This window comes from Bidens hawaiensis, unplaced genomic scaffold (genome assembly GCF_021521415.1).
Source record: "Bidens hawaiensis isolate Kalapana, Puna unplaced genomic scaffold, B.hawaiensis_p1.1 tig00037558_1, whole genome shotgun sequence".
Classification (NCBI taxonomy): domain Eukaryota; kingdom Viridiplantae; phylum Streptophyta; class Magnoliopsida; order Asterales; family Asteraceae; genus Bidens; species Bidens hawaiensis.
This window is the reverse complement of record NW_027496547.1, coordinates 42,312-57,399: the sequence shown is the minus strand read 5'-3', so window position 1 is coordinate 57,399 and position 15,088 is coordinate 42,312. Positions and strand designations below refer to the sequence as shown.

Below are 15,088 nucleotides of genomic sequence, written 5' to 3'. Positions count from 1 at the left end.
CGCGCAACCTCACTCTCCAGTGATGATTTTTCAGTTATGGACTGGACAAGAGCTTCGTCACGCGCCTCCGCCTCAAGCTCCAACTCGCGCGCTCGGCGCGAGTACTTGGTCGCGTCCGCCTCCGCCGCCTGCAGCTTCTCCCGCGCAGCCTGAAGCTCATGACCGCGCTTCACGAAGGCGCTGTTGGCACTGGCTCTGTTCTCGCTGAGCTCGGCTTAGAGCTTCTCAACTCTCTCGCGAGCATCAGAAAGATGCCAAGCAGACACCTTAGCCTCTTGCTTGGCTTCCGCAAGAGCATCACGTACTTTTACGTAATCAAAGCGAAGCTCTTGGGAGGCAGCAAAGAAGGCCGACCCAGCAAACATATGGTCGTTGAGTAGGTCGTCGCGAGCGCGGACCTCCTGGAACCTCCTTTCAGTTGGAGGCACAGCATGAGCCCAGAATTCCGCACACACACCCATGGACTGAAAGGTGCTGTCTTCAGTTATATTCCATCTCGGGCGGTAAATGTGATCGGATTCCTGCAAAAGCAAAGTAATTATCTAAGTTATCAAAAAACTAAGATGGAAGTCCGCGCAGCGGAACAAAAAATAACCTATACCTGCGGGGATGAAGCAGAAAAGTCATCGCCAGCCCTACGAGAAGGCTCCGCCGCGAAACCTCGTGGCGCAGCAGGGATGGCGCGGGCGCCCGCGGAGTCTTCAACTTCAAACTCCTCACCCTCCTCTGAAATAGGCCTCTTCTCCTGCGACCTTGAATCAAAATCGGTCTCGCGGGGAGGGCTGTGTGCAGGAGGAGGTGAGGGAGGTCTCGACGCAGCCAAGTCAGCGCGCAAAATGGTCTCCTGCTCCTTAGTAATTCCGATGAGGGGAGATTCATCGCTTGCAGGAGCAGGAGCAGGGCCAACGGCGCTGGGAACGGCGCCAGGAGTTCCGCCAGAAGCTTGTGCACCAGCTACGGCTTCTATGAAAATCAACAACAAGAAATGGTTAAGGACTTGATCTAAAAAGTCAGAAAATAAGGGCGCAATACGTACCTAGGCACAACTCCGTTCGCGCAGCAAACATCGCCATGAAGTCCATTCTACCCTTCTTTGAGGGTAAAACGGGGGACTTCGAAGCGACCTCCGGCGCAGCTTCGGCATATTGTTGCGCTGTCGCCGGCTCTACAAACATTTGAGTAAGACAAGATTCATTAGTAATCCTATAAGGATCGCGCTCATAGAAACATAAAGGATAAGCAAAGTTTACCTGTCGCGGGCGTTTCAGCGGCGCGAATGGAGGAGGTAGTGGCACCATGCCTCAGATGGACAGGAGGTCTGCCCACTTTTTGAGGCAGGGAAGACAAGGAAACCTTGGTGGTAAATTCCTGGGTTTTCCCAAATCCTCCCGCCCGAGTAGGAGGATCCTGAACAACAGGGGCAACATCTTTCTTCTGTTTCTTACTGGCCCCTGCGCCAGTTTTCCCCTTAGCTTTACGCTTTAGCTGGGGCGCCTCCTCCTCCTCCTCCTCTTCCGCGAGCTCCAGCTCGTAGTTCTCCAGCGCATCTACAATACATGCAACACAAGTGTTAGCAAAATTTGGTATTATAAAGGAAAATGAATAAGTACAAAGGCTTACCAGGCGCATCGCTGTCGAAGACAAATCCCAGATCGACAGGGATGAACATGTCATCAAAGCGATCCGGGAAACCAACCTCCCCAGCCCCAAGCGCGACGGAGCCACCCTCCATGTGCTCATCATAGGCATCATGGATATACTCCTTGGTGACTGCACAAAACAAGTCAAATGAGTTCAGCAAAAATAATTATATTCGCGCAGAAGTAAAGCAATGAGATAAAACTTACATAACCCGTCGACTTGGATAACGGGCTCAAGCGCGCTGTCCGCCCACCTCTTGCTCATACCAACCCCCACTAGCGCCTCCTCACAAATGTTCTTGGCGGGGGATGGATCAGCGGTCAGCTTATTAACCCAAGCGCCAGTTGGGTTCTTGAGGACACCCACATCCGCAGGCGCAGAAGAAATCGCGCGCATGGTCATGCGGATGGGGATCACACCAGCCCTTATGTAAAAGAACCTCTCAGACCAGTCATGAAGGCTCTTGAATGAAACAGTGGAGCACTTCACCTTCTGACTGCGAGGAATAAAAGAGAACCAATTGTCTTGGATCTTGGGCTTGTAAAAATACTGAAAGCGCCGAGGGGTGGGCTCCTCGCGCTGGGATTTGCACATGAACTCAAAGTGAGTCATGCGCACGAGTCCAAACGGATGGACTTGGGATATATGAATCCCATAAAACTGAAGCAGTGCACCCACAAACCTTGTCATCGGGAGACGAAGGTTGCAGTGGGTGAAAAAATGGCTATATAGGGATATATAGCCGGTAGGCGGGTCCGCCGCCGTTTGCCCGGCACCAGGCAACATGCAGCCAAACAGGGTGGGAAAACCCTGAGAGGTGATAAGGCGGTCAAGATCAGACTGCCTCAATTTGCAGGGGATTTCATTCCACCTCTTCACCGCCTTGGTCCTCCCTACCTCCTCCGATGAGCCCTCAGCAGCTTTCTTCCCCTTGCCGGTCTTCTTCAATGTAGACATTACTAACGATTTTCTACGGCAAGGTATGGGGGTGATCGTGTTGTCTGAACTATCAGACATACAACGGTGACAAAGAACAAATGATGCCTCTGAACAACAGACTTTTGGAAGCAGAACGAAGATAACCAGAAGACAAAAGAAAGAAAAGCTCAGAAGAATAAACAAGAAGATGAAGGATAAAAAACTCTAAGGGCTGGCTTTTATAGGCCCAGGAGAGAGAAATTTTGGTGCTGAACGGACCTCACGCGCCCCCACTCGCAGGTCTTGGCCAATGCGATCGCGACACGTGTCACTGACACTGTGTGAGGGGACATGAAAGGAAGCTAGACGGCTGCTGCCAGAGTCCACGCGCCACCACTCGCAGGAACGGACCAACGTAAGCGCGACACGTGTCCCTGACAGCATGTGAAGGGACACGAAAGGCAACTGTAGCACCTCGAGCACACGAAAAGGTCTGACACGTCTCCATCACTGACCCACGTCAGCAACAACCAGCCACGTCCAGGGACGATTCGTTTGCACCCAAGAGGATAGAATTTCGCGCAACGGTGAATAATAAGAAGAAAAAGACAAAACACCTATTAAAAGAGCAAACTATTTAGTCTAACATCTATCTTACCTCGCTCGCGCGAGACAAGACACACATTAGACTGGGGGGGCTTGAAGAGGTATGTACCCGCCTCAACACGGAGCAAGGCGGGGTCAACCACAAGATATAGATAACAGGCTTGAAACCAAGACATTACGAAGGCACAAAGCCAAAACCTATGCGCATGGCGCATACAAAACATGCTCAGGCATCATATGCCCAGGCACCACACATGCTCAGGCATCATATGCCCAGGCACCACATATGCTCAGGCATCATATGCCCAGGCATCACATATGCGCGCGGCGCATATCACATCTGCGCATGAAACATCTGCGCGTGAGAATAAAGAGAAGACCTCGCGCATCCTCAGGATTGGCGCGTATTACACATGCACATAATCAACCTCATCCTTATCCAAATCAGGATTAGGGCAACCCTGATTGTGCACGTCAGACAACCTTCCAGAAGGTATCTTTCTAAGGAATAAGAATATGCTGATGTTGACAGAAGCCAAATGAAAGGTGGACAACTCAGCATGACACATGTGCTACCACGTGATTACAACCAATGAGAAAGCACCAGGTGTCCCAGAGGACACGTGGCGCAGAGCAATTGGAGGAGGCCAACAAGGCTGAGCCCAATCAGTGGAAACCCTAGCACTATAAATACAGCATCAACTCCACAAGGAGAGACACTCAATCATCGACAGTTACAGCCAGTAACACACATTCATTCACATTCAATCATATTCAATTATATTCACTCACAGACAGTTACAGCAAGTAACACAATCATATAGAGTATTCAGCTACTAAGCAATACTCTCCAGATTTCCTTATTGGGATATTACTATCTTCTCCACAAATACTTATTTTCACACCGGAGGGTTACCCCAAAGAGGACCCCTCTGTCCCTTTCTGAGGGGTAAGTTGACGGTGCTGTTCATTTTGTAGGTGGAAGAACCGAGATCCAAGAGAAACCATCGTTGAAATTGCATAATCACACCCATGGAAAGTAGATCGTCTACCAGTGAGTCGATCCACGTTTCTTCAGAAATATGTGCCACTTTTAAACCAAAGTCTTTATATGTTGATCAAACCAAAGTATTATCCAACAAACAGTAATAATAAATAAAATAAAAAAGATTTCTTATAGCTTTAAAAGATTGTCATCATGGTAAAGGTAAACATCATCCCAACATTGATGTAGGAGAGCGGTTGAGAAATTGACATTTAAAAAAGATATTTACCTTGGTACATTTCTTGTAAAACGTGAACTTTTTGTTTAGAAAAGGACAAATACGCATGCTTTCGAACTGTACTTACTTTTCAACTCTCATGTGACCATGTCTCACCTTTTTGTGACATGTGAATATTGAATTAATGTTTCCCAAAGTTCTTTTTTATCATTTTTTTTGCATACACATATAAAAAATTATGAATTTATGATTATATAACAAAGGTAAGTAGTTGTAGGTTTTGACCATAGTTTTGTTTTCTTTTTATAAGCACTATAGAGCATTAGTCATTCTCATAATATGACACATGTCTAGATTTTTATGAAAAACTTTGGATGACCTATCATAACTTATTTGAAAAGACCTTTTTGTTTATTTTTATTCTTAATAGCTTTGTCTATGTGTTAGACTAACCCCTTGTAGAGGTCAAAGTGGCCAATTAATGTGTTTGAGTTCTCAATGTGTAAAACTTTTACCCCTACCGTCCTCATCATTTTTCTTTTCTCTTCCACCAAAGAGAGAGGGAATGGTGTTTGCATATATATATATATTTTTTCTTTTGCCTTTTGTTTTTTGTTGTTTTTTTATATATTCTTGGTTTTAGATAGAAATTCATACTTTGATGTTTTGATGGAACTTCAAGCTTCAATGGTGATATAAAACAATTCTTACAACTTATATGGTGTGCTAAAGTAATGCTAACTTGATGAAGTGGACTGCCAATTATTTTTGTTAGGATTGGAGCATCCGGCGAGATGTGTCCGGAGTCAACCGTAATAAAAAAATCTTCAGACATATCGGCAACATTTGTTGTTTCTTTGGATGGGTCCCACTATAAGACTAGTTGTCCTGAGCTAATAGGCTCGAACATGAACGGAAGAGGCTCAAAACTAAGATGAAAACTAAGATGAAAGGGCTCGAATCAGAGAGCAGAAGGGACTCCAGACTAAGTTGAAAGGGCTCAGAATTGATCAGAAGGGGCACAAAACTGAGCTGCTTCGCTCCCCCATTTTACTGAACCATGTGTATACCTAAATAAGGTGTAGACATTTGCAATTTTCTTCCCGCTTTTGCTCTTCGATGCATGCTAAGCGTCTCTGTGAGTTTGTATGAACTCCGAGGTTATCTTGGGCCTTTCGGCCGTCATGGCTTCAACCTCCATATCGTCTTCATTTATGAACAAAATGGTCCACTGGTGTTCTTTATATCTTCCCGGTATGGATGTGCACTTGTGGGCACTTTGGACTTAGTGACGCTGCTGGTTCCGACGGAACCGGGGGTGGTGGTTGCGGTGGCATGCTGCCGGAGTGGTTGGAATTAGTACAAGAAAACGAGCATGTGCCCTGTTGGCTGAAAGCTGTCGTCATGTCCGACTTTTCAAGACCTGCCAGAGGATATTTCCAGATCCTTGATTTCACAGAATATTCCAAAGAGTCGGGAAAAAGATTCCGGTGACGTAAATAACGCCGGAGACCCTGAACTAGATTGGTGCTTGTTTACCAAAACAGTGGACGGGCAAACGAAAACATTTTGCCGGTGAGACAACGGTGGTGGCGGCGGCGGATTTGATCGACCATTCCTTTAGAGGTTTAAATGAGACCCGTGATCAAGAGGTCCCACGGATGGCGCCAATGTTGAAACCTATTCCCGATTGGGGTAACGTTTCTAACAACACTCGTGAGAATGGTGATCAAGTGTGTGATTGTGAAAGTAGTGATAGTATGATAGTATGAATAATATGTTTCTTATATCTTGTATTAGTTGAATGATAAGTGGTCTTCCTTTCCCTTACATAGGGGGGAAAGGTTATACAACATGTACAATGGGTATTGATATTATACATGTCCTATAGTTCTTCCTTTCTTCCTTCTGTCCGATTACTCCTTGGCTTTTTATCCCCCGGATCATGCTTCTTGTCTTGAGACAATATGTCTTAGGCTACCAACCGGGTCAGTCGCACAGGAGGCAGTTTGCCTCCAAATCCATTTCCCTCCAAATGGCTTTCTAGAATGTCCTCCTTGTTGGGCCTTCTGTGTTGGGCTCTTGTTATCTTGTTGGGTCAGAGCCTACTTGTGAGGCCCGTCTCATAGGTAGGCCCTTCATAGTGAAAACAAATTCAAAGTTTGTTTCATGAATTACATGAGAATGAACCATATTTCATGTGGTTCACGTTAGATATTTTAAGGCAATTAACCGGTTTATATGAGTTTAGTTATAGTTTCCCTAACTAAACAATAAATTGTGCTCAGTTATAATTTCCATGTTAACGAACCATAGCTCGTGGTTGAATTGAGACACCAAGGTACTTTAATTTAAAAGGGGGAGGCTTTGGGTTAAAAAGATGCTTGAAGAAGCCAGAAGGTTGCCAGCTGATTATCCATCTCTAAAATACTAAATGATGGAAGTCGGTGGATATCTGAAAATGGTGGGCTATGTGTAATCAAAATCAAAAGTTTGATTGCAAAAGTGGAGAATTATGTAATTGACGAATTATGTAAAATGACTCGAAATGCCAATTTACTTGATTGTTTAATACTTTAATATGATTGTCTCGACTTGAAATGATTAATTGAACTAGCGAGTTTAATGATGTAAGTTAGTATTGGATTGTGTCCAAAGAACCACGCTAATCAGGTTTAGTTGACTTTTTAGTCGTCATCGTTTTTTCGTTGTCATAATTGTGAATTATAAATCTTCTTGCTAAGACGAGTACTTAAAGCTTTTATAGATAATTTTATCCTCTTTAATATGAGTATACTACTGTAGAGCTTTTTTTTTCTTTTTTTTTGTATGTGTGTCTTAAGACTTGTCATTTAAACAAAATGTAACACACTATGCAATATAATTGTGTTGTTATGTCATTTAACACAATGATATTATCTTATCTTAAACGATGCAGTTATGAGATTAATGAAATTACACATTCTTGTCATGTTCTCAGGTCTGAAAAGGTATTTTTGATTACAAAAAGTAGGTTGTTATTATGTCATTCTACACAGTGGTGATATAGGCGTCAACTGTCAAAAACTATGGTCGTAAATGGACGCAAATACACCTGCCCATAAACCCACGTGTGACACATGTCGTGTTCGCATTGCTTTATGCACTTTTTAACGGAAACGAATAATATTGTAAAGATAGTTTCTAAAACATGGGTTTCATAAGTTACTATCGAAGCTGATGCTTATAAGATTTTAGTATTCTAAAGTAGAATACCTAAAACAACGTTGATGTGATTATCTTGTTGGATGTTCTATTTGAGGCCCTAGTTTGAAAACCAAACGTACTTATTGTCGGGTTAATAACCCCTTTTCATGTATCATTGATGGTGTATGTCTAGATTATGTGGAATTTATATAGCATGAGACAAATAAGAGACAAGTTGATCGTGTGGACTTCATTTAGTGTAGGCCAAAGATAAGAAATCAATTATATTATGCTAACTGGTTTAAGATCGATTAAAAGAGAGAGTAATTTTTTTTTGATTAATCTCATCTGATAAAACCAACCAAACGATTTACAATGAAGTGGCAGGTAAGCGTGCAACAGACAATATATTCAGCCATTTTTAGCGTAACAGACAATAAATATAAGGATCGAGCATCCTTATACGAATATCTTAACGTGTGGTTCCGTTTGTAATGTGTTATGTCCAAGTACACGAGTAGAACTAACGAGCAAGGGGACCAGGTTGTGGAACTCAAAGAGGAGTAAATGGAATTCGATCGTAGGCAACAGATTTATTATGGTTGGAGCGTTCTATATTACATATTTTCTACGCCTCTCACATTTCCCATCTTTAATATCCTGTTTTTACACCAAATATATTTCGTTAAAATGAAGGGGCACACAAAAAACCCAGATTCTCAAAACGAAAAACATCAGGACAAAGGTTCAAGCTAGCCACCCATCAACCCAACCACTTCATCAGTTGTAACACATCAATTCATAATATAAACATTTATTTTTCTTCTTATATCTCTTCTTATATTTCTTGCTATTAGTCATGTTTTACAACATTAACATAAATATGATACTAAAATTTATTTCAAAAACCAACCAAACGATTTACAACGAAGTGGCAGGTAAGCGGGCAACAAGCTGCGTCGTAACCCACTTTTCAACAGCAAACTCAATCCTACTAAAAACAAAGTTTTGGTTCTAAGCGGGCAACATAAATATGTTAGGGTTAATCGGTATTTTGTTGTAAACGATAATCGGGTTATGTGCTTGGGTCTATAACTGGGCTGCATTGGGCCTACAGACTATACAATAGGCCTAGTGAAACTTGTTAATTTCAAATTGGTTTACAAGATTTTGTAGGTCTGTACACACTACAACATTAACTAAACAAAATACAACAAAAACCTTTGATAAAATCAGCATATTACCGACATGTAGAAACTTAATCACCATTAAATTACAATAAAATGAGAATATGTAATTTCCATTTTATAAAACAAACCACAATCTCAAATGTATCGAACAATCATATCAACTAAAGTTACTATATATCAATCTTAGGGATGAATGATGTTACGTGGTTTGTGTAAACAGTCTACTATTTTAATAAACAAAAATGATGGTTCAACTACATATTCCTTAATTGGTTTAATGTTTTGCCAAGTGTCACCTCTATATTTTCATCTTTACTTCTTAATTGTTTTATTAAAATAAATTATTTAAAACCTTCCATAACTTACCACTTCAAAGCACCAAAATTCTAACATTTTTCTCATAATATTTATTTTTAACAAAAAGACATATTTCTTAATTATATTCTTTTATAATACTTGTTTTAAAATTTTAATTTAATATTTCATTATTGCTTACAATTTAATGATTTATACAAAATAATAGTCTTAATCATTTCAAATTAAAAAGTGAATGTTTTAAATTTTATACTTAATCTTGTTTTTAATTTAAACTATAAGCTACACTTAACACTTTAATTTTTAAAACTATTCATGATTTTTAAAATCTTTCACTTTCCGACTATAATTATAACTTTTATTATATTCCAAAAATAATAGTAGTAGTAGTAGCAGCAATAACATGTTCAAAAGCTTAGAAACTAATTTTTATATAATATTACTATCCTATGTTTTTTATTAAAATTGGTTTATTCCACATAAAAATAAAACAAATGTTAACAACGGTAATTTTTATTGTCGGTCATGTAGTGTTACATGCTCATATACAAAAAATCTAGATAAATACATTTCAGAAAAAATACATGTAAATATGACCTAAATATCTAACGGTCGCTGCTATCTAAAACCTATAATGGTTTTATATTGTTTGGAATGTTTTATTGTTTTGAAAAAAATGAAGTTCTTTTTAATATTTAAGATAATGTTTTTTTTATGTATTAAAATACTTTTTCGGTTTTTGTGGACTACCACTGTTTTAAACTTTTAGTATCTGGTCTTTAGCATATATATATATTTTTTGAATGTTAAACACAAATATTAATTTATATTATATTACTTTATAATATAATATTTATTTAAACTTTGTGTATTGTTTATTTAAGTATTTGTATGAGTTGTATTAATCTTTTTTTAAACACTTTTATTCTTAAAAATATAAATAATTATATCAAATTAATATTAGTACTAAATGATTTATGTTTTTAATAATAATCGTGTATTATTAATAAGAAATGTTAATTAAATAAATTTTAAGCATTATACACAAGTAAAGTTTTTAGAGATCTACGTCGCACTTTCTAGATTAAAATTGGAGATAGAGTCAATCTTTTAATATTCAATAAGAGAGTAACTACAAATGTTGAATATAAATTTTTTTTAAAAAATTAATAAAAATTTACCATCTAATTTTCTTTTTCTTTTTTTATTTTATTAAGAATTTATTGTATTCCACGTTGTAATACATATTCATATTCATTCATCTAATACCAAATTAGTATAAGTAAATCACATTGTTTTGATATTTTGTTAATATAGTTTACCCAACCCGTGTATACATGGGTATTTAACCTAGTTAGTTTAAATATGCAATTTCTAAAACTTAATAACAAAAGTTAGAATAATGCCAAATGTCTGTCTGTGTAACTAATATGTAAATCACAAATTTTACGTATCAACCGCACGTTCACCATAAACGGGTCCTAAAGAAGTGTACAAATTTAAACAGTCAAAATCGATATTAATTCCTCCTCCTCCTCCTCCTCCTCCTCCTCCATACAAGGATCTACAAACCCTACGCTTACTCTTTTATACTCACATGCATTCACCATTCATTCATTCATCCCCTCATTTCTAAGCTAGCTCTCCTTTTGTGTAACAATGGCCGACACCGAGACGTTTGCGTTCCAAGCGGAGATCAACCAGCTGCTGAGTCTCATCATCAACACCTTCTACAGCAACAAGGAGATCTTTCTCCGTGAGCTTATTAGCAACTCATCCGATGTGAGTATATATATCTATCTCCTTTTGCTTTTATTACAGATCAAGCTTTTCAAACTCAACGACCTTCTCATACAAGGCTCGGACTCGATAATCAAATGAGCTTTATTTGAGGATAGGGCTTGGCTCAAGCTCAAAAGCTCCGCACCCCTATATGGTCTAATTGGAAATAAATAATCTCAACTTTTGTGTATTGGTCGAAAATAATCCCAACTTTAAAAATCACTACCAGCGGTCCCAATTTTCAACTATTTTTTGTCTTAATGAACCTCTGTTAAAAAAACACTTAACGCCGTTAAGTTTTTTCCCAAGTTTCAAACCGATTTTTTAGGGCTTTTGATCGAAAGAACGATACGAGTCGATCGATGTAAAACTTATCTCGAAACGGTTATCCAAGCGACGAAACAATGTTTCAATTCGGGTGTTTGAATTTCCAATTAACAAAAAACAAGTCATTTGAATCACCGTTTCGAGATAAGTTTTAAATCAGTTGAATCGTATTGTTCTTCCGATCAAAAGCTCTAAAATATCGGTTTGAAACTCGGGAAAAAACTTAATGGCATTAAGTGGTTTTTAGCGAAGGTCCATTGAGACAAAAATAGTTGAAAGTTAGGACCGTTGGTAGTGATTTTTAAAGTTGGATTATTATCTGCCAATACACAAAAGTTTGGGATTATTTATTTCCAATTTGCCGTCCGTTTAATATAACTGGATTTTTAGCTTACAAAATAACTATGCCATTTGGTTCTTTAAACTTCAAGAACCATTCATCTGTTATATTATATTGCTAAGCAGAATAATTTGTATGCCATTTTAGGCTCTGGATAAAATACGTTTTGAAAGCTTGACCGACAAGAGCAAGCTAGATGGACAACCAGAGCTTTTCATTCACATTATCCCTGACAAGACCAACAACACATTGACCATCATTGACAGTGGAGTTGGAATGACCAAAGCTGGTGAGAAATAAATCTAATATAGTATTTAACCTTTGTTAGATGACTTATAACTATATATTAATTAATATATATTAAACTTTTTACAGATTTGGTGAACAATCTTGGTACCATTGCAAGATCTGGCACCAAAGAGTTCATGGAAGCAATAGCGGCTGGTGCTGATGTTAGCATGATTGGACAGTTTGGTGTTGGTTTCTACTCTGCTTATTTGGTTGCTGATAAAGTTGTGGTAACAACCAAACACAATGATGACGAACGGTATGTTTGGGAGTCGCAAGCTGGCGGATCTTTCTCTGTTACTACAGACACATCTGGTGAAACTCTTGGCAGAGGGACCAAAATGACACTGTACCTAAAAGAAGACCAACTAGAATACCTTGAAGAACGCAGGGTCAAAGATTTGATCAAGAAACACTCTGAATTCATCAGCTATCCTATCTCTTTATGGGTTGAGAAAACCACCGAAAAAGAAGTTTCTGATGATGAAGACGAGGAAGATAAGAAAGAGGAAGAAGGGAAAGTGGAGGAAGTTGATGAAGAGAAAGAGAAGGAAGAGAAGAAAAAGAAGAAGATCAAGGAAGTGTCACACGAATGGGATTTGGTAAACAAACAAAAGCCCATTTGGATGAGGAAACCCGAAGAGATCACCAAGGAAGAATACGCTGCGTTTTACAAGAGTTTAACGAACGACTGGGAGGATCATTTGAATGTAAAACATTTTTCGGTTGAAGGTCAGTTGGAGTTCAAAGCCATTCTCTTTGTCCCCAAACGGGCTCCATTCGACCTCTTTGACACAAAGAAGAAACCAAACAATATCAAGCTTTATGTCCGAAGAGTCTTTATCATGGACAATTGTGAAGAACTCATTCCCGAGTATTTGAGTTTCGTTAAGGGTATTGTCGATTCTGAAGATCTTCCACTTAACATCTCTCGTGAGATGTTGCAACAAAACAAGATTCTGAAGGTGATTCGCAAGAATTTGGTGAAGAAGTGCATCGAGTTGTTCCAGGAGATTGCTGAGAACAAAGAGGATTACAACAAATTCTATGAAGCTTTCTCTAAAAACCTTAAGTTAGGAATCCATGAAGATACCCAAAACAAAACGAAACTAGCCGAATTGCTAAGGTACCATTCAACGAAAAGCGGTGATGAGATGACCAGCTTGAAAGACTATGTGACCAGAATGAAAGAGGGTCAGAGTGATATTTACTACATCACTGGTGAAAGCAAGAAGGCGGTTGAGAACTCACCCTTTTTAGAGAAACTGAAGAAGAAGGGGTATGAAGTGTTGTACATGGTGGACGCGATCGATGAGTATGCAGTCGGTCAGTTGAAAGAATTCGAAGGAAAGAAGCTGGTTTCTGCAACCAAAGTAGGTTTGAAACTCGATGAAAGTGAAGATGAAAAGAAGAAAAAAGAAGCTTTGAAGGAGAAATTTGAAGGTCTATGCAAAGTGATGAAGAATGTGTTGGGTGACACGGTAGAAAAGGTGATTGTTTCGGACCGCGTGGTGGATTCGCCTTGCTGTTTGGTTACTGGTGAGTACGGGTGGACCGCTAACATGGAAAGAATCATGAAAGCACAGGCTTTAAGGGACTCAAGCATGGCTGGCTACATGTCAAGCAAGAAGACAATGGAGATCAACCCTGAGAATCCGATAATGGAGGAGTTGAGGAAGCGGGCTGATGCCGACAAGAATGATAAGTCGGTTAAGGATTTGGTGATGCTGCTGTTTGAGACATCATTGCTGACTTCTGGTTTTAGTTTGGATGACCCGAACACTTTCGGTAACAGGATTCATAGAATGTTGAAGCTTGGATTGAGCATCGATGAGGATGGCGGTGATGGCGACATTGACATGCCTGCTCTTGAAGAAGGTGATGCAGAGAGCAAGATGGAGGAAGTTGATTAGGTTTTAAGTTGGAAGAATTATGTTTGGAGTTATTTTGTTGCAGTTAGGAGTTGAAGTTTTATGAACAACCATATAACCTTTTGTTGATGTTATTGTTGATCAAATAATTAGTTCTGTTATGACAGTTTTCTTCAACTTGGATGTCATATTTGTGAAGTGTTTATAGTACAAGGGCTTGGGATGAAAATAACTTTTAACAAATTATTGGAAGAGGAAGGTATCCCATTGGCCCCATATAAGAAGCGTGCAAAACGTATAAAGCATGATTCCATCATTTTGTTAACTTCCTCTATAAATATGAAGAAAAGATAACTCAATAGACAAAAGATAAACCAGATATTTTGAAACAACTAAGTAGATAGTTTGTAATTTGAATTTAAATTCTTTTTGATGATTCTTATCTTGTATAGGGTTGGTAAATTGGGTACCTGTTTAGACATATAAACAAAAAATTAAATTATCAACGTAAGTGTTAAAGAGTCATTTTCATGTTTGATGATTGTATTAATGCGTTGTTCGTCTCTAATATGTTAAATATGATAAGACATGATTTGCCAGCTCTTACGCTCCAGCATAATGTTCTATTGTTTAATGACATGATAATTTGCTCTCTTTTCTGTTAATCTTTAAAAGACCAAGAAGAAAGATCTTCTTGATACACTTCTTTCTTACCTTTGTAATGTATGCACCACCTTTTTTTAATACCGACACAATTCACTCACCAACATCCCATCATCGAAGCCACCTTTGCAGATTTCTTCATACAAACATATGAATGTTCTTACTCATCCTTAGTCCCTTATGACACATCTCATGAATTCGTCATCTTCCAAATTTTTCTTAGATCTCGGTAATTTAGTCCCAACATTAATGAAAAATTGTATTGGAAACATCCGCAATGTGGCCTTTTATATAGTGAGAAATAGAACCTCAATGTTTGAGTTTGATTCGGTATGAACCGTAATGAATTTAGTTGGGTTTTCGTTGCGCCCGAATACATCATCGAATAACCCGTAAATTAAAAGTTACTATTGTTAGGTTCTTGTGTTTATTTTTTTCCCTTAAGATAAATGGTAAAAGAGTAGATTTGTATGGACCTATAAATCATCAAGCAATGAACCACTGATAAACGCAAACATGTTATCATGATCAAATCTATATAAAAGTTATGAATTATATATCAAATACATAACTTACAACCGATGATAAATAAAAAGAAAAAAACATGTAATTTTATATGTTTAAAATACGACTTTCACCTAATCACATGTAATTTTTTTTGGGTTAAGATATGTATATTTTACCCTTATTTATATGCATATACTTTGCATCAATTATTTTACTCTTATTTAAAAGTAA

General features: G+C 38.7%; 1 protein-coding gene across 1 annotated transcript; it reads left to right on the top strand.

Annotated features, from left to right (window-relative positions):
• The first annotated feature begins 10,738 nt into the window (after positions 1-10,738).
• LOC143589414 (heat shock cognate protein 80-like) lies at positions 10,739-13,833 on the top strand. The gene is made up of 3 exons (XM_077070177.1): positions 10,739-10,861; positions 11,676-11,817; positions 11,904-13,833. The coding sequence occupies exons 1-3, from the start codon at positions 10,739-10,741 to the stop codon at positions 13,727-13,729; spliced, it is 2,091 nt and encodes a 696-aa protein (XP_076926292.1). The 3' UTR covers positions 13,730-13,833.
• Positions 13,834-15,088: the final 1,255 nt, after the last annotated feature.

What these genes read in the sequence shown, in the direction of transcription:
- LOC143589414 (XM_077070177.1), top strand. Translation starts at nt 10,739, where the DNA reads ATGGCCGACACCGAGACGTTTGCGTTCCAAGCGGAGATCAACCAGCTG. An exon ending in TTATTAGCAACTCATCCGAT is followed by an intron (nt 10,862 to 11,675) that starts GTGAGTATATAT and finishes ATGCCATTTTAG; the next exon opens with GCTCTGGATAAAATACGTTT. An exon ending in AGTTGGAATGACCAAAGCTG is followed by an intron (nt 11,818 to 11,903) that starts GTGAGAAATAAA and finishes AACTTTTTACAG; the next exon opens with ATTTGGTGAACAATCTTGGT.